The sequence below is a fragment of the Kryptolebias marmoratus genome, linkage group LG6, assembly GCF_001649575.2.
Source record: "Kryptolebias marmoratus isolate JLee-2015 linkage group LG6, ASM164957v2, whole genome shotgun sequence".
In the NCBI taxonomy this organism is placed as follows: domain Eukaryota; kingdom Metazoa; phylum Chordata; class Actinopteri; order Cyprinodontiformes; family Rivulidae; genus Kryptolebias; species Kryptolebias marmoratus.
This window is the reverse complement of record NC_051435.1, coordinates 15,188,351-15,211,042: the sequence shown is the minus strand read 5'-3', so window position 1 is coordinate 15,211,042 and position 22,692 is coordinate 15,188,351. Positions and strand designations below refer to the sequence as shown.

Below are 22,692 nucleotides of genomic sequence, written 5' to 3'. Positions count from 1 at the left end.
CGGGCTGACCCCTCCGGAGGGAAGTGGCGCCGCCAATGTCAAAGGATCCCGGATCAGCTGTGGAGCCTCCCCTGCTGTAAAACAACCACCGGCGGCGGGCAGAGGCATAGGTGCTTCCTATGAAAACAGAAGTCAGGTGTACAGCAGCTTCTCGCACTCTACAGGTGAGGCTAATGGAGGTTAACTCATTGTTAGCTTCGTGTCTGCTAGCTGTAGCCGGTTGTTCCGTAGAGAAAACCGTGTTTGTTATAAAAACAGTATTAGCTAATGGTAGCTAGTAGACACGAAGCTGCTCCACACAGTAGCGTTCACACACGAAGACAATTAACATTTCGGCCGGTTGTTTAGCACGAATAGTTGATTAGTTTACAAACTATCACTACATTTGTGTGGCGTACCGCCTGTTTGTAACAGGAGAAGTGACTCGGCTCGAAGCTAACGGTTGTTTACACACCCGGTATGTTCGGCATCTCGGGGTCCTTTTTCCCTGAACTGGAGCGCGGCTTTTTTAAGTTGTGGTTCTTCATTTTTTCCACTCTGGGTGTTTCCGTGCAGGCAGCATGAACTCCCTCCCAGGAAGAGCCGCTTTGTCTCTGTGCCGACGCGCGACGGCGGGCGGGATGAGGGCGCTAGCCGCCCCTGCGTGCCACCCTGCGGGCGGACCGCAGGCTGACCGGGCCGCCCTCCCGGCGTTGCGGGTCTGCCACTCCGGGACGAACCGAAAGGGCAGCGTGTACACCAAGAAGAGGGGCTACGACATCACCAGGAACCCCCACCTGAACAAGGTGAGGCAATTACAAATCTACACCAACTCCTCTCCAGGTAAGGGTGATGGCTCACAGTCATATCCTCATGCAAAAAAGTCAAGCAAATATGTGATCCTTAAACCGAGAGTCAAGTTGCATTATTCCAACATTATTAGAGGAAAACACAGTGAACTGAAAATGTTGTTTTCTGTTCACACATCAGGTTTTATAAAGTGGCTACCACAGCCAGCTGATCGTAGGAAACACAAAAAATGGCTCAAACTCACTCAGTTTTGCAGATATTGAGCCAAAATCTGAAGTGGTAGTATCTGAGAGTCATCCCCAACTCCAGCAGTTCTGTAACTTATGAGCATCAGATGATCTTTGTCTAAAACGCTTGCATAAAGGAAGGCGGGTGGTATGCATTCCATCAAGAAATTTGTTATTTTATTATACGGTTTCCAGCTTTTTCCATTTATTTTTATTTGTTTTTTTGTAACATTGTAGTTCATTTTAATTAGTGGTAATAATGGTAGCTGCTAACCATATAGGTGAAACTAAAATGATGAGGTAATATTTGCTTGATTAGCATATGTGATGGATTAAATTATTATACATTATATGTCATAAACCTAAAAGAACATGTCTTTTTAACCGTAGCTATGGGTTATAGTTAAAGATATAAGTCTCATGGCAGTTTAATATGATGCATAAAAACATATAAGTAAATAGTTTTTAAATTAGACCTTTTTGCTTCAGTCAGGCTGATACAGACTGCTCAAACACAGTTTGGTTTCTGACTTTTCCTGCAGGATGATGGTTATTAATGATCATTAAAGCTCCTCTGTGGTTAAACGTTGCATAAAGATGGTGTAAGGTCAATGTTTAGATTCATTCATTTATCTGGAAGGTGTTTAAACCATAAAAGAAACAAAACTTGAGCCGTTTCTGCATGAACACAACTCTGTACAGACCTTATGTGGCGTGACGGTGGGATAACTTCATTTAAGCCTCCTCTACTACTATCATAAAAAGTTAGATATCCTAATATCTTGTTGCAGACAGTTCGTACCTCTTTGAACCCTGATTGCTTGAGGACAACAGAGCTGCTGCAGCGGCGAAAAGCTGAGTTTATGGCTTTTTGTTGATAAGTCTCAGTTCCTTTCACCACACGTGCTCAGTCAGCACTTCCATCCTGACTCACAGGTCAGACGGGAGCACGCAGTCAGGAAGAGGAGCCTCGTTTGGATGTTTTAAAGCCAGTCTTACAGCCTGGTTTGGAGTCATGGGGTTTAAAAAGTGAGCAGCCTTCGGGTTGATTTCCTGTTTTCAATGGGCTGGTGTAAGGTGGTGTTGTCAGAAATCAGTTCACTCTCACTTTCAGCAAATCTGCTCCAGTAATTTAACAAATGTCAGAGTCCGCACTCATCCTTCCCGTCTTCACTGTAATAAAACTGGATAGCGGCCTTTGTAAGCTCACACTCATGGTGATAAGGTGTGGTTAAAGGTTCACTTCACAGCTGCTGATATCTTTCTTATCCACATTTTGTAGTTTTACTTTTCTTTTTTCCTGCTGATAAGAAGTCTCACCTTCATAGGTTTACCTCTTACCAGCTCGATGTAACAACTTCAGACTAGTTTTGTTTCCCTCTGACTTTCTTTGACTGCATCATAGCAGCATGAATACATTTGCTGACACTGAAAAGTTTCCCATCCGCATTTCTCTGGGAGGTTTCCTTCCTGCTGACTTTTTCCTCTTCCTGTGAAGTGCTGATCTGGTTTGTTGTCCAGCCTTCCTTCAGTTTGTGTTTCAGCAGATGACAGACTTGTAAAAACCCTTCTATCTAATTTCACATTATATTCTGCCAGCATGAATAATTCACCAAGACACGGGTAAAGTCAGACCCAAACCGAGGCTGGAAGCCCAGTTTACTCCTCATGAGAGGAAACCAGAAGACAGAGGAAGGAGGAATGGAGCTGACGAGGGGAGTGGGGTTCAGGCGCCCGCTCCATTGGACAGAATAAATAGATGAAAAGCTGACACTCCCCTGCAGGCGCTGTCTGGGACGCCTGCCAGCGCAAACGGCGGAGGAGCAGAAAGCGGTAACGCTAACCAGGGGGCTGTTTAACAGAATAGAGACTCGGCACCATCATTGCGTTCAGTTCAAGTAATCTTTATTTTTGTTGTTTTGTTTTCTCCCTCCACACACTTTAATTTAATGCTATCACTTCCTACCTGGCTCCCGGGTTGGTGGAGGGCTGTTCTGACTATCAGCTCGATCCAGGAATGTAAACCACATCAGTGATCCTGATGGACCCAGTTTGGTTGCAGCGGCCCGTTTTAACTCGTATAACCATATAAAATAAAAATGTTTTAAACGTTTTTGCACAAACTTTATAAAGTTCCTTGAATATTATTTTGTCAGCATTTTGTTTGTTTTTCTTAGAAGGATCCAGCAGTGTTGCCTCGTGTTGTTTCCAACCTTTTTAAAGGGTTTCCACTGCGTTTGGTCTTTCTTGTGCAAAACATGGCCTAATTAGAAGCACCCCTTATACAATAAGGACCTCTTTGGTTGTGTGTGAGTCATAACTAACCTCTCTGTGTGCTGACTAACACATGAGTCACCGCTGTCCGGATTTTCTGCCTCTTTGTTTAGTTTTATGGGGTTTCAGCCCTTTGCAGACTCCTCCCCAGGGATCGCAGCGTCGTATAACGGTGTCTCTTCCACGCTGCAGGGCATGGCGTTTACCTTGGAGGAGCGCTTGCAGCTGGGCATCCATGGCCTGCTGCCTCCCTGCTTCCTCTCTCAGGACGTGCAAGTGCTGCGGGTCTTGAAGAGCTATGAAACACGCACGAGCCCCCTGGACAAGTGAGTCTTGGGAGACCTCCCTAATGAAGCGTCTCGGAGTGCTTTTCAAGATTATCACGCTGCAGATGTTCAGTCGGTTCAGGCTGACCCACCTCCTGGGTTAAATCCTCCTCAGCGCGTCCCATCTGTTGTTCCCGCTGCTCGGTTTCCTTAGATATGATTAGACGTTTATTCAGCGTGGATTTTAATCTTGGAAAGCCGTGTTCAAAAGCTGACACTGAGCTGCACAGCACACAACACCCCCTTCTTTTAAACTCTTCATTGCTACAAAGGGTTTTAAGGAATAAATTTGTTAAAGTCACATATTCAACAAGCATGAGGCCCTACAGAAAAAGAAGCAACTAACTGTATATCTAACTATAATGGACAATTGTGGCAGTTCTGTTGGTTTTTCACTAAAACACACAATGACAGAAAAAAATGTAGGAAACTGAGTCGGCAGAACAGCTTTTTGTAAAAAAAATTTGGTTCTGCTACATCTGTCGATCTCCCTCAGATCATCGACAGAAAGCCTCATTTTTAAAAAGTTCAAAACTCTAATTTAGGACCCGACTCTGAATGAAGAGCTTCACTCATCACCATGTAGCAAACGTGACATTAGTTCATGGTTTCACGTGCTTATACTACACCAATCCATGTGTTTTTCACACAGGGATTAGGATTAAAATGGTTTTATATCATCTGAATTGAGAGACTTTAGCTTCAAATGTAATCCAGACTGGCAGATGTGACTCTGAGTCCAAATTAGTTTTTGGAGTTTATCTGTCTCAATGGTTTATGTAGTTTAGATCTTTTGAAGTTGGGTTTTATGGAAACCTTCTGACTATTTAATATCTTACCTGCTGTAGGCAGATCTTAGATCTTTGAATAATGTTATTCTGCAGAAATAAGCAAGACTGTGAGCTGAATTTCCTCAGAATCCATCCAGTGATGTTTGGAGATATTTCAGTGAATGAGTAACAACTGAAATAGGCAAAATGTTTCCTTCTGTCATGCAGGCCGAGTTAATCTGGGTTTGGTTTCAACAAAGTTGATACACACGCAGAATATGATCGAAACACGAAGGTTGGTCAAGTCGCTGACGTTTGGTCGCTTCCCCTCGCTCTCAGGTACATCCTGCTGATGACGCTGCAGGACAGGAACGAGAAGCTGTTCTACCGTGTGCTGACCTCCGACATCGAGCAGTTCATGCCCATCGTCTACACTCCCACCGTTGGTCTGGCCTGTCAGCAGTACGGCCTCGCCTTCAGGAGGCCGCGGTGAGCTTCACGAGTCTCAGAGATAAATTAAATATGATTTTTAGCTTTTAGAAATATTTTTTAACGATAAATCCTTCAGAATAGTCTGTGATTGAGTATTTTTGCTTTCCTCTGTGCGTTTTCAGAGGACTCTTCATCACCATCCACGACCGAGGACACATCGCCACCATGCTGAACTCCTGGCCTGAGGAGAACATCAAGGTACACCCAGCCGCCCCCCCTCCGTGAGTTACCATCGCTTCGAGCACGCCGCTGACGTGTGTTTTGATCCGTCCAGGCCATTGTGGTGACGGATGGGGAGCGGATCCTCGGGCTGGGCGACCTGGGCAGCTACGGTATGGGAATCCCCGTCGGGAAGCTGGCGCTCTACACGGCGTGCAGCGGCGTCCCCCCGCAGCAGTGTCTCCCTGTGCTGCTGGACGTCGGCACCGACAACCAGGTGAGCCGGTCCGCTTCAGATGGGATTAGAGCCACTCGACAGTCGTTCACAGATTTAAGGACGTTTGTTGAATTCCTGTCCAGTCGCTGCTTGACGACCCTCTGTACATCGGGCTGAAGCACAAGAGGATCAGAGGGAAGGAGTACGACGAGCTCGTTGACGAGTTTATGCAGGCAGTGACGGAAAAGTGAGAGAAAACGACTCCAAACAAACAAACAATGTTCCTGTGATGATGATGTCTGACGATTCTGTTCCTCTGCAGATACGGGATGAACTGCCTGATACAGTTTGAAGATTTTGCCAACAGCAACGCCTTTCGTATCCTTAACAAGTACAGGAATCGATACTGCACCTTCAACGACGACATCCAAGGTACTTCATTACTCGCAGTGTTCGGTAGCGTTACTGCGGTTCACTGCAGCGTGAACAGCAGGAAAAGGAACCTGAAAGAACAACATGCATTAAAACTCCTCCAGGCTCTGAGGTTTAGGCAGCCTAGAGAGGCTGCACAGAGAAGGATGGTCATTTTAACTCTAAATGTAACGTTTGGGACAATTCGGGGACCTGAAGAGGTCAAAGTTCAGGCTTAATCAGGTGACAAGCAGCTGGACTTCACGTATGATATGATGGAGGGGGTTGACTCATTAGTTTGTCCTCAGATATTAAAAAAATAATAATTTTGGTGTTTCATCTCATTCTGCACTCATTCTGAGCTGTTTTGGTCAGATTTGTGCAGGAAGAGACGACAAATTCATAGGTAATTATTTTTTCAAACCAAAGAGACGTCCCTGTAGGCTCAGTGTAGCCTCAGTCACAGCAGATCTTCTGCTCGACTGCAGCGGCCGTCTGTTTAAATTCAGAAGCTTTTTCTTTATCGTGCGATCATTAAGAAGCCAGAGTTTAACCTCTGTGACATGAGGACGTTGTTTTGATGTAAACCAGACTTTCCTCTCAGTGATCTAACAGCGTTTTGTTTTGTTTTTTTCCATGCAGGCACAGCCTCTGTAGCTGTTGCAGGAATCTTTGCTGCCTTGAAGATCACAAAGAACAAACTGCTGGACCACACGTTTGTTTTCCAGGGAGCAGGCGAGGTGAGCAGAGCTGATCGGAGATCTCAATCTCGGTGAAAGGGGGAACTTTGATGGATGTGGGTTTTGATTTTTTTATTTTTCCTCTCCCTCCAGGCAGCTCTGGGTATCGCCCACCTACTCATGATGGCCATGGCCAAAGAGGGAGTGACCAGAGAAGAGGCTGCCAAGAGGATTTGGATGGTTGATTCGAAAGGCCTCATCGTGAAGGTACACCTGGTTACCTGTTCCCTTTTAAGTTAGAATAAAGGAGTTTTCGAGTAACCAAAACAAAGTGTTTCACGCGAACAGGGAAGAAGCCATCTGAACCACGAGAAGGCCGAGTTTGCTCACGAGCACCCACACCTGAAGACTCTGGAGGAGGTGGTGCAGGTCATCAAACCCACTGCCATCATAGGTGAAACGCAAAAATACAACGATTCAGTCAGCATCACACACACACAAAAAAACCCACACGTTTGTAACTCGCCTGTTTTTGTCCATTCATAATAACATCCTGTCCAGTTGTGGAAACTCTCATAAAGGTGAATTTATTTATTTTTCCATCCAGTATTTCTCTTCACGTTTAGCTCGCGACAAATCATCTTACTCACTCCTTTCTCTTAATCTGATGCATCAACGTTAAATAAACGTGTTTTAATCCAAAAACTGCATGTGTGATGAACTAGCAGATCAGTTCTCTAGTCTCTAACATCATCTGCGTTTCAGAGGTTTACAGCCAAATGAGAAACGGCAGCAACTAAATGATCGAGACTGTAATCTTCAGTAGATGTAGCTAACCATAACCCTTTCCTTTTGAGCCTCTGGTGAGGGAAGTCTAACTCTGGAGTTTGTCTCAAAGGCGTGGCTGCGATCGGAGGGGCGTTTACGGAGAAAATTATCAAGGACATGGCGTCTTTCAATCAGAGGCCGATCATCTTCGCTCTGAGCAACCCCACCAGCAAGGCCGAGTGCACGGCGGAGCAGTGCTACCAGCTGACAGAGGTGAAGCTCATCCTCACGGTTTACAGCCTTTCTCAACGATTAATGCTGAAGACTAAAAGAATGTGCTTTTGTGGCATGGTGACGTAAAAGATCGTCTGATTGTTTTGTTCAAATCTCTCTCTCTCTCTCTCTCTCTCTCTCTCTCTCTCTCTCTCTCTCTCTCTCTCTCTCTCCTCTTCGATCAGGGCCGAGGCATCTTCGCGAGCGGGAGTCCGTTCGACAAGGTGTCACTGTCCGACGGACGCACCTTCTTCCCCGGGCAGGGGAACAACGCCTACGTGTTCCCCGGGGTCGCGCTGGGTGTCATAGCCTGCGGAGTGCGCCACATCTCTGACGACATCTTCCTCACCACTGCAGAGGTACGGGAAGCTCCTCACACACTCATGTGTTCATCCACGTGTGTGTGTGTGCTGGATGTTCACATATAGACTTTAGACCTCGAATTGGACAACACGACACTGTATGATTGATAAATTCAGTTTCTTTTTAGTATTATTTAGCAGTGTAAGCTGGGTTTTATTTCTTATAATAGACCACATCTTTCCATATTTTCTGTATAATCAGAGTTTGGAGGCTAACTTCATCTCTGTGACTTGTTTGTTTATTTCCCGTGTTTCTGTCAGGCGATAGCTGACATGGTAACAGAGGAGAACCTGGCTGAAGGAAGACTTTACCCTCCTCTCAACACCATAAGGGAGGTGTCCTTTAAAATCGCGGTGAAGGTAGGTGATCTTCGCCCCGGGTCGACTCGGCGCTCCGGCCGTGGTTGTGTAACCGTACAATAAAATGAGAGGTGGCAACGAAATGTGCCGAGCTGCCGTTTGTGCGCACCGACTTTATTAAAAACACGTTTTATAAGGGAGGTTTACAGACCAAAAAATGTATTGAAGTATTTCCAGCAACTTCAAGAAACCTATAATTTGGAGAAACAAGACTTTTTTTTAAGACACCTTTAGTTAAGATACCATTATAATGAAAATAGGAAGTTTTTAGAGGAAGAAACAGGTCAGATCCTTCTTGACTCATGCAAAGGAAAAGCTCCAAATAATCCGATATCCAGACTATATTTGTGTTTACAATTAGGAAGAAATCTTAATCCAGCATACATCCAAGTGAAATGAGGGGAAAAAGAAGCTAAATAATGATAATAATTGGTTGAACACATGCAGTGCTGTGGTTAACACCTCAACTTCAGGCCTGTGGAGGGACTTTACTTGGAAGAACGTCCAATAACTGGGAAACATTTTTCTGGAGCTTAAAAGGCTCAATTTTAGTTTTTACGAATGATTTGTGATTCATGTGATCAGTGGCTAATCTAAGCTGCTGACAAAACAAGAGAGATGATTTATTAATAAACCATTTGATCACCTCTGTCTGTTCCTCCTCCTCTGACAGATTGTCAACCATGCCTACAAAAACAACACAGCTTCAGTCTATCCCGAGCCTAAAGACAAGGAGGCCTTCGTTCTGTCCCACATCTACAGTCCGGATTACGACTCCTTCACTCTGGACTCGTACAGCTGGCCTCAGGACGCCATGAACGTCCAGGACGTCTGAACTCACAGCTTCGCCTCCTCTGGGGTCAGAAGTTTCTGATGGTTTTCAGCTTTTTTTTTGGTCATTTTTTTTCTTCTTTATACACGTCAGTCATAGTAAGTTTCTCTTTAAAACCCCGTCAGGAATCTTTTCTGTCTTTGCTGATTTGTAATTGCAAGGTTAGAGCTCTTCGTTTTGTTCTGTCAGTTTTCTGAAACATCAAATGTAACCGTAGGTTGAACCGCACTCCCTTTCTTTTCCTAATTAAGACGTCGTTGACGCATTCGACACTCCTTTCTCGTCTGGAAACTATGACACAGAGGACTCAAATTTATGTTTAGTATGCAAAACAAAAAACTCTCTGTGCCTCTTTTTCTCTGTCTGCTCCACGTTTTAAGTTCAACTTGAAGACATATCTGCCTCGCCCCTGATGGTTTCTCATATCGTACACTCCTGTCGGCGTTCTGTTAAAGCTCCTCGCAGAACCGGCCCGAATTCCTCGTTTCAGACTCCGCTTTGCTGCGAAGAGCAGATATATTTTTAATGAAGGACGCTTCGGTTTGTTTTCAGAGATTTAAGTGTCACCTTGGAAGTTTTTGTACACGGTGGTGTGTGTTGCCTTTTAGTTTTGTACAGATCTTTGCTGTGTTTTTGCCAAAAGTAACTTATAACCTGAATCTTTTACTCCAAGGAAAAAAATAAAAGCAAGAAATGCTGCGGAAGGATTTATTACTGAAACGAACGCTTGAAGTTTTCAAAGGTGACCTGTAACTTTTTAAATAAAAGGCTGATCAAAATGTGTGGACATGGGCTTATTTTGACAGCTTTGGAAAGTCCTCTTACTAGAACCAGATGGTAAATTTCTTATTTTTATATAATTTCTAAGCTAAATGTTCATTAAGTAGAACTATTGTTTGGGATTTGCTGCCCCATGCTGGCTGGTGTAGTTCAGCGGGTTATTGTGAAGTTCATTAAAAACTATTTACTGTCTTACCAAAAATGTTTGACAAGGTAGGGGTTATTTTTTTTATTGTGAGCCTGATGTTTTTTAACCCTAACCCTAAAGAAAATGGAGAGAAAATACTTTGATGCCATAAAAACAACTTTAGATGGTAAAAACAGTCCGTCCAGCTGCAATCTGGAAGAGAAACAACAAAACAGAAACGGGTCACAAAGTTACAGCTTACGAGGAAAAGGAACATCCCCCTCCTAGAAGTGATTATTTGTATTTTTGCCAACAGCACAGTTGATAACTAACACATGCACATCGGGCTTGGCGCCGCTGCCTGTTTGAACCACAAGCTGAAATATGGCTTCCAATTACCGAAGAGCACAAAAAACAATGTTGGCAGGATGACAAAAACCCAGTCCTTAAGTTCCTTTTACACCACGATTGGATAAAATTAGGCACATTTTCTCTGTAACTCGGACCTGATTGTTCTCAAAGACTCGCTCATCTTTCTACAACGAACGTCTTTGAACTTCTCTTTTTAATCACCATGCAGAAAACGGCAAAGAGGGCGAACGTCGTATGAAAGGTTCATGTCTGAGTTAGCAGGATGTGGAGGTGGAGGAACACGTTTCACATCAGACGGGGAGTTTGTCCCAAACTCAAGAAAGGCTGACTGCTGCAGGGAGGGCTAAACGGAGCCGATAAATGTTTTTAAAATCTATTCCTAATTAGGCATCTGCAGATCCTGTGCTTCAGGTTACTCCGGTTAAATTATAGAACCCCAGAAGGATGAGAGAAATGAACAAATATCACTCTGTAACAAAGAACTTTAAATGATTAATGACTGTAAGGCACGGGTCATTCATACAGGACTGAACCAATCTGAAGGTAATCTCTGGACTCCAATCAAAGGTTCGGAGGCTGAACGTGGCTTCACTAGTGTTTTTTTTGTTTGTTTTTTCACTGATTGTTTAGCTGTTGCAGGAGTTTGTGATAAAAAACTAAACTTTTTGTAAAGGATAGTGAGGTCTAGAAACTTTAGCTCAGCATTTGAAGCTTCATGATCAAATACAAGAACAACTTTCACTCATAAACTATATTTGTCCACATGTACAAATGGTTTAAACCACATTTTGACCTCATCTACACTTAGCAGGAAGCTGAAAGTAGTTTCCTCTTTTCTTTATTGCTTTTTCTTGTGTTTACCAGTCCTTTGAGTCACATTTAAGTCTCCATAATTAAAATCAACATGATTGTTTTGTGTTTGTGGTACAGAAGGTGATTTTTTTTTAAAAAACACGTAACAGATACAAACAAAACAGATTTATGTGGCAATGGTTTGTTTTTGCTTACGTTGATCCTGCGTGTCTACAGCGCAGGTGTGTAAGCTCAGGTAAAGTACAAAATGAAGTCAATTTAATTCCAAGCGAGCGCACGTTCGGCCTGCGAAGCCATTTTTCTGACGACGCCAGGTCGTAGGTAATTGGCGAGGAAGGCTCTGCAGCGCGTCACTTCCTGAGGGTTCTCCGCAGGAAACGGGCTGCCTTCTGATGAGCGCTACCAGAGCATAAAAAGCAGAACCGTCACTAAAAACCAGCTTCGGGACAATAAATTAACACACACACACACGCGCAAACCACCAGACTGCATCAGTCTTAGTCCAGTGTTTTAATCGTATAAATCTTAATTTCTTTAAGTCTCTATTTATTCTGCTGTTTTGTGTGAAACCTTATGGTAAGTAAGTTTTTAAACTCTAAATCTCTGATCAGAACCACGTCCGTGAGGCCTCGTCAGGGCTGGACGACATGTTCAAAACTCGTATCATGACATATTTCTTCATTTCGGTCGATACGATATAAACAAAATTCATTCTTGTTGATTTAAACAAAAGGTGCTTCAGGCGGGCTACAACAAATAAAAGTGCCAAGAGTTTCTGCGATAAACAAAAGAGTTAGTTACGTCTTTATGTCGTTTTGCAGCTGATCTTAGATAGCTGAACCACTTCTACACCACCGAATTAGTCTTTCCTCTCTTATCAACTGTGTCATCTGCTTTATCTTCGCTTGTGAAACTTGTTCAGTCACGTTTGTATTACGGTTGTGGGCTTCATTTTGTAGCTATAACCTTTCATGTTGGAGCTCAAGCCTAGCCTGGCCTACGACTGCTGAGTAAAACCTGCTGCCTCTGGGCTCGGGCTGCGTGTCTGTGGTGGACGCCATCGCTCACGAAGCCGACGTGTCGCCGCTCGTTCTGTTCGGCTTGAACCTCAGTCAGTGAAACGCTGTAATCATAGACTGTGATGTATATCAAAATATCAGAAATGTGCTTAAAACTCATATCACCATTATTGAATAGAAGTATATCGTGATATAAAGTGATATTGAATTATTGTCCAGCCCTAGGCCTCGTTAAGAAATTTAACACGAGTTCGAGAGGCAACTTGTTCAGAGTTTCCCTCAAAACCTTCCAAAGTAATCGTGTTTGTGACAGGGATGGGTGGACGGACGGACAAGAATGTGTCTCCTCTGTCAGCGTAGAGGCATGAGACATCTGGACACACACACACACACTCAAGCTCACTTTGGTACCAACAACACATGAGCAACAACAATCGCTGCACCAACGTCTTTGGCATTCCCAGAATAAAACAATAACGTAAACAGAGTCCACTGAAAGTCTGCCGGGTCCCTCAGGGAGGACGGAGTTTAAAGGGGACACAGCTTTGGGACCAGTTGTGCGGAGCAGCAGGTTGGAACAGACGTCCTTTCACTACGTCGGGTTCCTTTTCTTCTCTGGGCAAACGTAGGACAGAACCATGTCCACCATGTTCCTGACGATGGCCGGGGGCGGGTGGAGGGCGTGGGGCAGGTGGTGCGCCGAGCTCATCTCCCAGGCGTCCACCATCAGGACGTTCAGCCCCTTGAACATGGCCTTCAGCACGGCGTCCAGCTGCAGGGAGAACCAGTCGCTGTTGTACAGGCTCACCTCCTGATCCAGAGCCTGGAGGTTGGCCGAGCGGACCACCACCAGCGTCCCCGGCGCCCGGCCCAGCAGCCTCACCACCGACCGGCGGACGTGGCGCAGCCGCCGGATGTACACCTCCACGGGGAAGGTGCTGAAGTGAGCCCAGATGCTGAGGACCACCACCGTGTTGGGGCCCCCGGAGAGGCCGTCCAGCTCGTTGGAGACGTACCGCAGCTCGCTGGACAGGACGGTGGAGAAACGGATGGGGGGGCCGTGGCAGCGGTACTTCAAGATAATATTATGGGGGATGTCCACCGCCATGAAGGGCCCGACGTTTTTAGGGCTGTGTAGGTTTAACTCCTTCAGCTCTGGGTGAGATGAAACAAACTGAACTTCTCTGAACCGAAATATTCAAGAACGTGGAAAGGGGGTAAAAAAACCCCGGGGTGCTCACCTGGCACAGCAGCGATGAGGTACTCAAACCACTGTCGGACCGTCGAGTCTCCGTACATGTTGACCACCTTGTTCCTCAAACACAGAGCAATGGCTGACGGGTCGACGAAGCGGCGCATCCCCACGCCGCCCAGCGGCCTCCACGAGTCCTCGTAATAATACCCGGAGGGCGCAAACTGAAAATGTTCTGGTTTCAGGGTGTCGTTTTCCTCCTGAGCTACACCTGGAGCGGAGACAGAAACGTTACGGAGACAGTTACCTCGCTTGTCTCTGGAAAGGACACAAACGGTGGGAGCGTTTCCCCGAGGATACCTTCCTGTGGCAGCACGTCCACGCCGTCGGCGCCGGAGGCCGGGATTTGAACTTTGATGTTAACGCCGCTGAGAAAACAAGAAGGTATTCAGGGAACAAGTTGAGACGATATATTTTTACTCCGGCCCAACAAAAATCTGAACAAAATGTTAAAGACAAAACAAACTGTTGGATCTCAATCAGAAAGATGCATGCTTTGAAAAACGATGTAAACTTTTGGTTTAAAATAAATCTTTTCCATTTTTAATTCGTTTGTAAAACTGTTTGGATAGAATGAAAACTACAACGCTCAGCTGCAGTAGATTTACCGTGGAGGAATAATGTTTTTGACTCTGATTCCCTTTATAAATGAAACTACCATCCACTGAAGGAATGCACATCGCCCGTCGATCTTCCACGACCCGGTGGTGCTCAGAGTATGTGTTTGGGGAATACTCTCAGCTACCACCACGCCAAGTTTTAGCTCAATATCTGTAAAACTGACTGATCTATTGTCATTTTTGTTCTCTCTACAGATGATTAGCTGTGGTCATCTTAGATTGAACTGACTCTAAAAGTAAATCAGTTATAGATGTACCTCCAGTGACTATTTTCTAAAAATTTAACTAAACTTCGCCCACTGGTTCTTGTGATATTTTGCTAACAGACGAGAATGACTCCAACGGGTAATGCTAAAGTTGTAATCAAAGCTTATGCATGACCTGTTAGTGCTCGGAGTATGTGCTCAGAGTGACCTTCTGTTACTACCACGCTGAATCTTAGCTCGTTATCTGTAAAAATGTCTGATTTATAGACATTTTTGTGTTTTCTGTGGCGGCCATCTTGACCCGGGTTGTAGACGTTTGTGCTGTGATTACTTCCATGAAGCCCAGCGGGCCACGAGATATTTTGCCAACAGACAAACGAGCACACACACACGATGCCCGCCTTGACGAAAGCCACAAACCTCTGGAAGAGCAGCGCCTCCTTGTTGGTGAGGAGGTGCTTCAAGTAGCCGCCTTTGGCGTGATTAATTCTGTTGTCGCAGCTCAGCATCTTGGGCTTGTAGCAGTACCAGGGCTCCCCCGTGTACAGGTCGGTGTAGTTGCACAGAGGCTGCTGGTCGGAGGGCAAGCACATGTTGCACACGGTGGTCTCGGACAGGAAGCCGAGGCGGAACAGGCTCTTAAAGAACACCCGATCGGGCCGCTCCTCCCGCAGCTGCTTCAGCACGGCGACGGCCTCGCTGGAGTGCACCAGTGTCACCTCCACCCGCGCGGGTCCCACCCAGAGCAGCGGGAACAACGCCGAGTAGATGCCGTTCCTGTGGTCCACCACCGTCCCGGCTACGGCCGCCCCGAGCTCCGGGGAGTGCAGCCTGGCGAGGAGGAAGTCCCCGCCGTAGCGCTTCGGGCGGCCCTGGAAGTCGTGGATCTGGACGAGGGCCTCGAGCTGGTCGCCCAGGCGCCACTCCCTCCACCTCCTGTTGGGAACGATGGTGAACAGGCTGTGGGCTGGGTCGCTGGTCTGGCGCAGGCTGAGCGGCGCCGGGCGGGGCGCGGGGCCCGGCCACTCGATGGAGTCCAGCAGGTAGCGCTCCTCCAGCTCATCCTCGGGGGAGGCCTTCTGGCCCAGGTGGGCGCAGAAGGTGCGGTTGCGGCTGAAGGTGGGAAGATGTACCGTCAGGAAGGAGGACTGGATCCTGCTCTGGAGCTGGTAGAGGGATGAAACCGTGTGGCAGTTCCAGTTCTGCAGAAACGAGAAAGGAAGATTTCAAATCGGAGGAAACGGCTTCTGGAAAAAATAAAGGAGGTCGGCCTTCAACACACTAAATATGGTTTTTATGTTTGGCACATTTCAAGAAATCCTTGCACCTGTGTGATTAGTTCTCTCTGTTGCAGCAGCCTTAAAACATGTAACAAGACGGGTTTTTTAAATAACACAAAAGGAAAAAATGACCCATTAATTGCCTCTCCCTTTAGTTTACTCCCCTCACCTCCACAGTGTGGATGTTGCGCAGCAGGAAGATGAAGCCCGACAGCGCTAGGAAGAGGAAGAAGACGCCATATTTGGACAGATTTCGGCACATGGCGGCGCCCTGTCGTCTCTCATGATCAGACCCTGTTCTGCCTCTCGCCCGTCACCGCAGCAACGATGGCATCATTTCATCCGCGAAGGCTGCAAACAACATGAGCGAAAGACAAGTTTAAAGTATTTAAACTATGGAGAGTTGGGAACTTTTTCACTTCTTAAGGTGTTTAAATAAACCGGCAAACACAACACGAGCCACAGGCAGAAATGTTCTGTGTGCAGGACCACTAAAACAATTTTCCAGCTGCTTCATTTGGGGAAACACACATTAAAAAGGTTTTATTATAGGAAAAAAAGGGGTAAATAAATCTTCTTTTAAATTAAATTAAAATATGACAACTGTACCCCACCCCTCAATCCAAACAGTAACAAATAGACAGTATGTTCCACATATAATCAAAATATTTTCCCTGCTAACACTGATGAAACATTTTGGCTCCTGGTTTTAGGTTTTCTGTGAAGGAACCAAGAGTCGAGCAGCCACGGACCTGAGCTTTTAGCAAACAGGAAACAATGAGGAAGACACCGGGTCACTGCTCACAATGAGGCGGAAACGGGAAAGAAAACCGTTGCCAAAATCCAAGTCCCAGGTTTTGAACCAACATGTTTAATTCCTACCCGTTTTCTACCGTTGCTTATCTTTCATCAGTAGACGACAAACAACAGGAACTAACAGCTGCAAACAAGATATTATCAGGTGTTTTCTTCATCATCATCATCATCATCAATAAGTATATTCTCCAGACGTGCCAGCACGTGACGTCTGATGAGCCGAAAACGCCGCCATCTTAAGGAAGTCATTTATTTCGACTTGGATTTCTGAACTATCTGTCTCAGGGGTGTCAAACAGCAGGGGCCAAAATTAAAACCATTGCCCTAATCAAGGAGCTAATCTCAGCTGATATTTATTAAAATATATAAATTGACCTTAGTTTTTAGCTGTAACACATCAATTTAGTCACACAGACCTTATTCCAAGATATTTTATAACATATAAACATAAGAAGAAATATCGAATTTAGAAGAGTTTTATGAGGCTTGACACGTCAGGGATTAGCACACCAGTTCAAATACATGATGTAATATTGCGGTCCGGAAACACCTGCAACAAGGACCGTTTCTGGCCCTCGGGCCTTAAGTTTGACACGTGTGCAGTTTTTATGATTTATTTATAGATCTCATATTTTGACGATGCAGCTGATGCCTCGAAGTCCTCCCGAAGGCTCCATGAAGCTTTCAAACACTTCACGGCTCCAGAAGATGGAGTGGAAGGAAAGACTGATGATAATTGAGTCCACCACTAAACCTCAACTATCTGCACCTCCAGGGAACAGGCTGGGTGTTGCTACCAGAACCGCCTGATTTAAAAATCGGTTTCCAGAAGCAGGTAAATTACAGGGATCTGCGATAATCACTGCAAAACAACAACGATTTAAGCTTCCCTGACGCCAGGCTAGGCACCGACCCCACACTGTCCTCCTGTGTGTAGTTAACAGGCCAGGTGAAACCGTAGGAATTTAGACATTTTTTTATTTATTACGAAGTCTTTATCAGTCGAGGAAAGCCTCGCAGCTGAAATGGAGCTGGCTTCTGGAAACAAGCAGCTCTGTCGGGATTACATCGGTCGACGCAATGGGTCGACGGCTCCGCTTTTAAAAAAACATGACGGATGTCGCGTTCAGGCTCATCCTCACCTTTGCGTCAGTTGAAACTCTTATAACGCTCGTCTGCTGCTGTCACGTGAACGCCTCAAACCAAGCCAGCCACAAAGAAAGGCGACGAGCCGCGTTCGGTGTTAAAGATGTCAATTTAACAATAAAAAATAAATAAATGTTTCCTTCAGTGACCAGAAGCACTAGCTGTAAGGACGGCGGAGTCGTGTGGGGGTAACACACTTACTTGTTCGCATGATTTCGGACCCGTAGACGAAGGCGTCAAGATAGGAACAGCGGAGGGGGTTGGGGGCGTATGTCAGAGGGAATGCATCCGCCCTGAGACGTCCCCTTCTCGGTCCCGGGTTCTGATTCCGCCCGTGGCCGAGGATGGATGTGGAGTCCGGCTCCACGGCGCCCCCTAGTGGCCATATATTTACACGACATTACCTCAAAGACTGCAACCTTTACAGCCACAAAAATTTACTCAACCCTTAAAATTAATATAAAGCAATTAACAAAGTTTAACTGATTTATATACAGCATAAAAATACTTGTTTAGGTTGCATTGTGGCATTTAGATTTTGTTTGTTTTAGTGTTGGGTGAAAACAAAAGAACAAACCTTTTATTTCTGTGCCAAGAAATGATACATAAGTACTTGTTTCACACCCCGCAAATTTATTATTTTAATTACTACTTCCTTTACTCATTTGTGAAAAATGATTGAAATGAGTTTGCTGGTTTTTAAGACTTAAACATTCCTAAATAAACATCTACAATCTATTTAACTGAATTGCTTAAGTGACATGGTTTTTATTAAAGCGAGATCTTTATTTATTTAATTTTATAATAACTTCCTGTATGTTAGTAATGTGTCTTTGTGATGCCTCAAATATGTTGGGAAAAAAGTTAATTTTCAGGTGGATTTTGGGAGCGATCTTGCTGAATGTTGCAGAAACTAAGCAAAAAAAAAGAAAAGGCAAAAAACCCCAAAACTATTAGCTCCACAGTAAAACTGCATTTCAAACATGCCCTGGGGAAAACTCAAGCTAAAATGAGCTCCTTCTCATCCCTAAATGATGTAGTTCCCATAGAAATCCCATGAGTAAAGTGCAAAAATCTGGATGGGAAAACTGCTCAAAGTACTCAAAAATACTCCTTTAGAAATTTAGGACTACGGGTTTTATTTACATTTTTTTAAAGATAAACAACCTACAGCATTTTTTCCTGTTAAATATCAAATAATATTGATCAGAAAACAGCTGATAGAAATATGTAACACACACTAACTTTTGATATATAATATAACTGCAGTAAAGAGTGTATTGTTTTTAACACATCAGCTTTGGATGTTTTTGTTTTCTTAAATAAGTTACCACCTTTCCGATGCAGTGCATTATAATAAATTGGTTTTAGCACATAAATTAACAGTTTTTAAGACACAACATTCAGTCAGTTCTTTGTAGAAAAGTAAATATAAATAGCAGAAGAGGCGTTATAAAACAACTTGTTACATTCACTGCAGTGTTGGGAAGCTGTCCGGTATGTGAGGACCGTCAGACAGAGTCGGGACGTGTTTCTGTCTCCTTCTGTGTCGTTGGGGAGTTGTTGGTCCGGCTGGGTGACGCTGGTGACGAGAGCTGTGGCGTTTCCGTTCGGTCGCTTATCGCCTCCTCAGCCTCCTCCTCCCTCTGCTGTACGGAGGACAGGTACTCCTCCAACAGGCTGCAGTCCGCGCTGTCCGCCGTGTCACTCCCAGCGGCGAGGCCGCCCCGAACGGGGCTCAGAGCTCGCACCGTCTTCAGCGAGTCGGCCGTCCCGCTGCTCAGGAAGCTGTCCTCCCGAGCTGCCTGGTGGTCGCTGGTTGACTCGAAGCCGGAGTCTGGGAAGGAGACGCCGGTGTTTGGTGGGTTTGTGGCGACGGTGGGCAGGGCTGCTTCACGAAGAACAGGAGGTGAGATCTGAGAAACGGCTGCCAACGTCTGCTCCACTGACTGCTTCCACTGCTGCATGGACTGAAGCTGGAAGGAGGACATGCAGCATTTAGGATGTGTCTCTGAAAGTCATACCACAGATGAGCATACAGTAATACGTCTACGGGTGTTTATCAGTCATAAATAAGATGTTTTCTGTTAACCTCTTTCCATAGAAACTTCACAGCCTCCTCCTGTACCAGCCTCTGCAACCTCTCCTCCTCGTACTGCTTCTGCACGCTGCAAACACACCACATTTACCTTCACAAGGTGTCTTAGCCGCATGTTACTACGTCACAATCATTGTAAAAAATAGATTCAAACAAATAAGACATTTAACACTGCTGATGAGTCACTTACGTGTCCAGTTTGTCAGACAGGAACAGGATGTGTTCCTGCATCCTGCGCAGGCGGATTTCACCGCGCACCTCTCTGGCTGCGGGGTGAAAACATCGGGCGTAGTGCCCCCTCCAGCAGGACTGGATTTTAACAGCTGCCTTGTCTGCGTCCATCGAACTTGACTTGCTGACACACAGGCCCACATCTCGCTGCAGAGGAGCTTCTTTCACTTCTGCTTTACCAAAGTCGGAGGACACTTTTGACTCGACTTGTGACGTGCAATGCTTGACCCCTGATTCAGCTGCTGTGGCGGCAACAGAAACAACCTCCTCTTGAAGAGCCTCCCTCTCTTGTTTATCTGTCTTATTTCTGCTGTGCTTTTTGGGCTCCGACGGACGCTTCGGAGCCAGGGAATCGGGTTCAAACGTCTCCGTCTCGTCTTCGCTGTCGGAGTGGGGCGTCTGTGGCTCCAAACCCGGTGCGAACGGGAGAAAGGTGGACTCCGAGGAAAGCAAGCTGCTGTTGATTTTGTCCTCGTCAGTCTGCACGTCCTCCAAGCGAACGTGCTCGGCTGCAGGCTTCGGGCCGCGAAGCGCCGGCAGCGACGGGCAAGGGGAATCGCAGCTCACCCAGGTGTTAAACTGCACGACCGGTTCTGATAAAAAGGGTCGACAGAATCAGCAGTTAGAAGTACGTAGAAAACCCCCCCCCAAAACAATACAAACAAACGCACAAGGACAACTGGAAGCGGAGGGACAAAGCTGTCTTACCCTTCTCCTGGACAGATGGAGCAGCGGCTGGTAAAGGTGTAGGTGTTGTTTTCACCTCCTGGGCTCCACACTGAGAGGGACTGTTCCTTTCAACATCCAGCTGAGTTGGCCGAGGAGGACTGGGACAGCCTCCTCGTGTCTCCTCTAACAGCTGGCGTTGATGAAACCTGACGCACACACACATTTTAAAAAAAAGGGGGAAATCAGGTGTAGGAATTAGAAATTTTGATTCCATGTTGGTGTTTAATCTTTATACCTCTGCTTATTGAGGATCTTCTCTAGTTTGGCGTCTTCTGCCGTCTCCAGGGCTGGAGATGCGGTCAGGGGGCAAACGGTGGCCAAGTACTGAACCAGCTGAACGTGCTGCCCGGGTCGGTACGAGCGACCTTTGCCCTGACTGTAGAGCCACTCTGCTTTGAGGCTGTAATCACAACGGTCACACACTCAATACAGACGAGATTCAAACACGCCGACGTAAGAGCTGCACCGTAATTAGCGCACCCTTCCTTTTGCGTCACCACATAGCCATCGAGGACCTTCAGGTTCAGGCACCAACTCGTGACGTACGGTCGATAGTCAAAAGCCGGCAGTGAGGGCGTCGCCATGACGCAAGGGTTGGACATGATGGACAGCTGCTCCAGGTCCCGAAGAGGCGCCAGATACGACACCTAAAGAGCAAGTCAAATTCAAGCTAGTCAATTAAAAAAAATGCCTTTGTGTCATTTCAACTCGTAATATCGTGACTGAAAGTGAGAATTACTTCATTGAGATCCCTTATTTCATTTTCTGCCAGGGAGAGGATGGATAAATGAGCAGGAAGATGAGCAGGAACAGTGCGGAGTGTTGTAACGCTGTTTCCATGGAGTAAAAGTGTCTGCACCGGGGACAAAGAAAGATGCTCAGAAACACACAAGTTTTTTAAAGCGCTTTTCTTAAGCGCGCATTAACACTAACCTTTAACGCCGCCAGTTTAGTCAGGTCACCGATGGTAGATATGTTGTTGTCAGACAGGTCCAAGTGCTGGAGCGATGCACAGCTGTTCAGCTGCTCAACGACCTGTCACAGATCAGGGAGCCTGTCACACGTTTACCATCATCCGTGGAAGAAGTTACAACGCACGCAGAGGACGCACAAATCTCTCCTTACTTTTATGTTGTTTCCGGACAGGTTGAGCCACTTCAGATGAGGTAGGTCTCGCAGCCCTTCGATGTAGCCGATGCTGTTATTGGGGAGATTGAGCACTCTCAGCTCCGTCAGCCGGGACACCCCCATCATTCTCACCAGACGGTTATTGGCTGCGGAAAGCTGATCGGGAGAGGATTGAGATTTTAGAACAGGACACACAAAAAGGAAACCAATGCCAAACATTTAGGCTCAGTAACCCTTGTGCGGCTGTGCGAACACCACCTGCTGAAGGCTGGGGCATCGCTCCAGGTGGTCCAGCTTCATGATGTTGTTCCGGTCCAAGATGAGAGTGTGTGTGTCCTCGGAGCACGTGATACTGGGGTCCAGCTTCTGCATGCCTTTATCTGAAAGATCCACCAAAGCCCCTGGCAGAATAAAACAATATGATTAGGGCAGACTGTAAAATCACTCAGAGGTACTTCATCCTAATGAGTACATTAAAAGCAAGGTAACATTTTTAAAACAATAGTACTGAGAAGGAGGAGTTATCCGGAGGACAACCAAGGGTAAAATAAAACCAAAAACATATTTTCTTCAAAGCTTGGACATGTAGAAGAATATGTTGACATAAAACTTGCTGGTTTTATTGTGTTTAACTGTGAAGCTGACAGAACTGATGTTTTGATCGTAAAAGCGGGCTAACAATATAGCTCTGATGCAGCCAACACGGAGGTTCCCATAAAAAGCGAATTATTTCGGTTTGTTTGAATAAAAAATAAATAAAGTTTGCCCCACTTACCGTCATTTATATCACCCTGTAAGTCCGATACGCCCATCTTGTCGGCTGGGACGACACCAAACGTTAGCTAGCAACTGCCAGAAAGACGAAAGCGTCTTTGGGTTGTCAAATGCGGGAAAAAGCATCCTGGGAAATGTAGTCTAATTCGTTTCTCTCTTCCGTCACTGCGGTAGGACTTTTTGTCTTAAAAAACTACAAATCTTAAACAGCCCGCTGATGTTGATCGAGTCCAGCCAACCAAGTTACAGTAAGAAAAGATTCATAAAAACGTCAAAATACAGAAGCATCCTGGATGTATTGTAAATTTTAATGTTTTTATTTTTTTATCACAAATTTGTCATCATTGATAACTATTTGCTG

General features: G+C 45.7%; 3 protein-coding genes across 6 annotated transcripts; 1 reads left to right on the top strand and 2 right to left on the bottom strand.

The window, feature by feature from the left end:
- Nucleotides 1-7: 7 nt before the first annotated feature.
- On the top strand, nt 8-9,719 carry me3 (malic enzyme 3, NADP(+)-dependent, mitochondrial). Of its 2 annotated transcripts, XM_017410294.3 has the most exons (15): nt 8-164; nt 556-785; nt 3,483-3,616; nt 4,726-4,875; nt 5,001-5,076; nt 5,153-5,314; nt 5,398-5,501; nt 5,577-5,686; nt 6,308-6,405; nt 6,499-6,612; nt 6,694-6,799; nt 7,244-7,386; nt 7,572-7,745; nt 8,010-8,108; nt 8,782-8,943. In XM_017410294.3, exons 2-15 carry the CDS (start codon nt 561-563, stop codon nt 8,941-8,943), a joined length of 1,857 nt encoding a protein of 618 aa, XP_017265783.1. In that variant the 5' UTR covers nt 8-164; nt 556-560. The 2 variants fall into 2 exon arrangements, with proteins under 2 accessions (XP_017265783.1, XP_024860460.1); XM_025004692.1 differs by lacking the exon at nt 8-164 and having other exon boundaries at nt 561-785; nt 8,782-9,719.
- A 287-nt stretch (nt 9,720-10,006) lies between these two features.
- Nucleotides 10,007-17,726, bottom strand: nxpe3 (neurexophilin and PC-esterase domain family, member 3). Of its 2 annotated transcripts, none has more exons than XM_017410291.3 (6): nt 17,573-17,726; nt 15,579-15,760; nt 14,550-15,331; nt 13,604-13,671; nt 13,293-13,514; nt 10,007-13,206 (listed from the first exon to the last, which is right to left on the bottom strand). In XM_017410291.3, the coding sequence occupies exons 2-6, from the start codon at nt 15,669-15,671 to the stop codon at nt 12,644-12,646; spliced, it is 1,728 nt and encodes a 575-aa protein (XP_017265780.1). In that variant the 5' UTR covers nt 15,672-15,760; nt 17,573-17,726; the 3' UTR covers nt 10,007-12,643. The 2 variants fall into 2 exon arrangements, with proteins under 2 accessions (XP_017265780.1, XP_017265781.1); XM_017410292.3 differs by lacking the exon at nt 17,573-17,726 and adding an exon at nt 17,368-17,566.
- Nucleotides 17,727-18,495: 769 nt separating this feature from the next.
- On the bottom strand, nt 18,496-22,687 carry cep97 (centrosomal protein 97). 2 transcript variants are annotated; one of them, XM_017410244.3, is made up of 11 exons: nt 22,333-22,622; nt 21,816-21,958; nt 21,555-21,713; nt 21,363-21,464; nt 21,169-21,282; nt 20,910-21,076; nt 20,665-20,829; nt 20,409-20,575; nt 19,660-20,293; nt 19,464-19,539; nt 18,496-19,347 (listed from the first exon to the last, which is right to left on the bottom strand). In XM_017410244.3, the coding sequence occupies exons 1-11, from the start codon at nt 22,367-22,369 to the stop codon at nt 18,883-18,885; spliced, it is 2,229 nt and encodes a 742-aa protein (XP_017265733.1). In that variant the 5' UTR covers nt 22,370-22,622; the 3' UTR covers nt 18,496-18,882. The 2 variants fall into 2 exon arrangements, with proteins under 2 accessions (XP_017265733.1, XP_037832247.1); XM_037976319.1 differs by having other exon boundaries at nt 19,019-19,382; nt 22,333-22,687.
- Nucleotides 22,688-22,692: the final 5 nt, after the last annotated feature.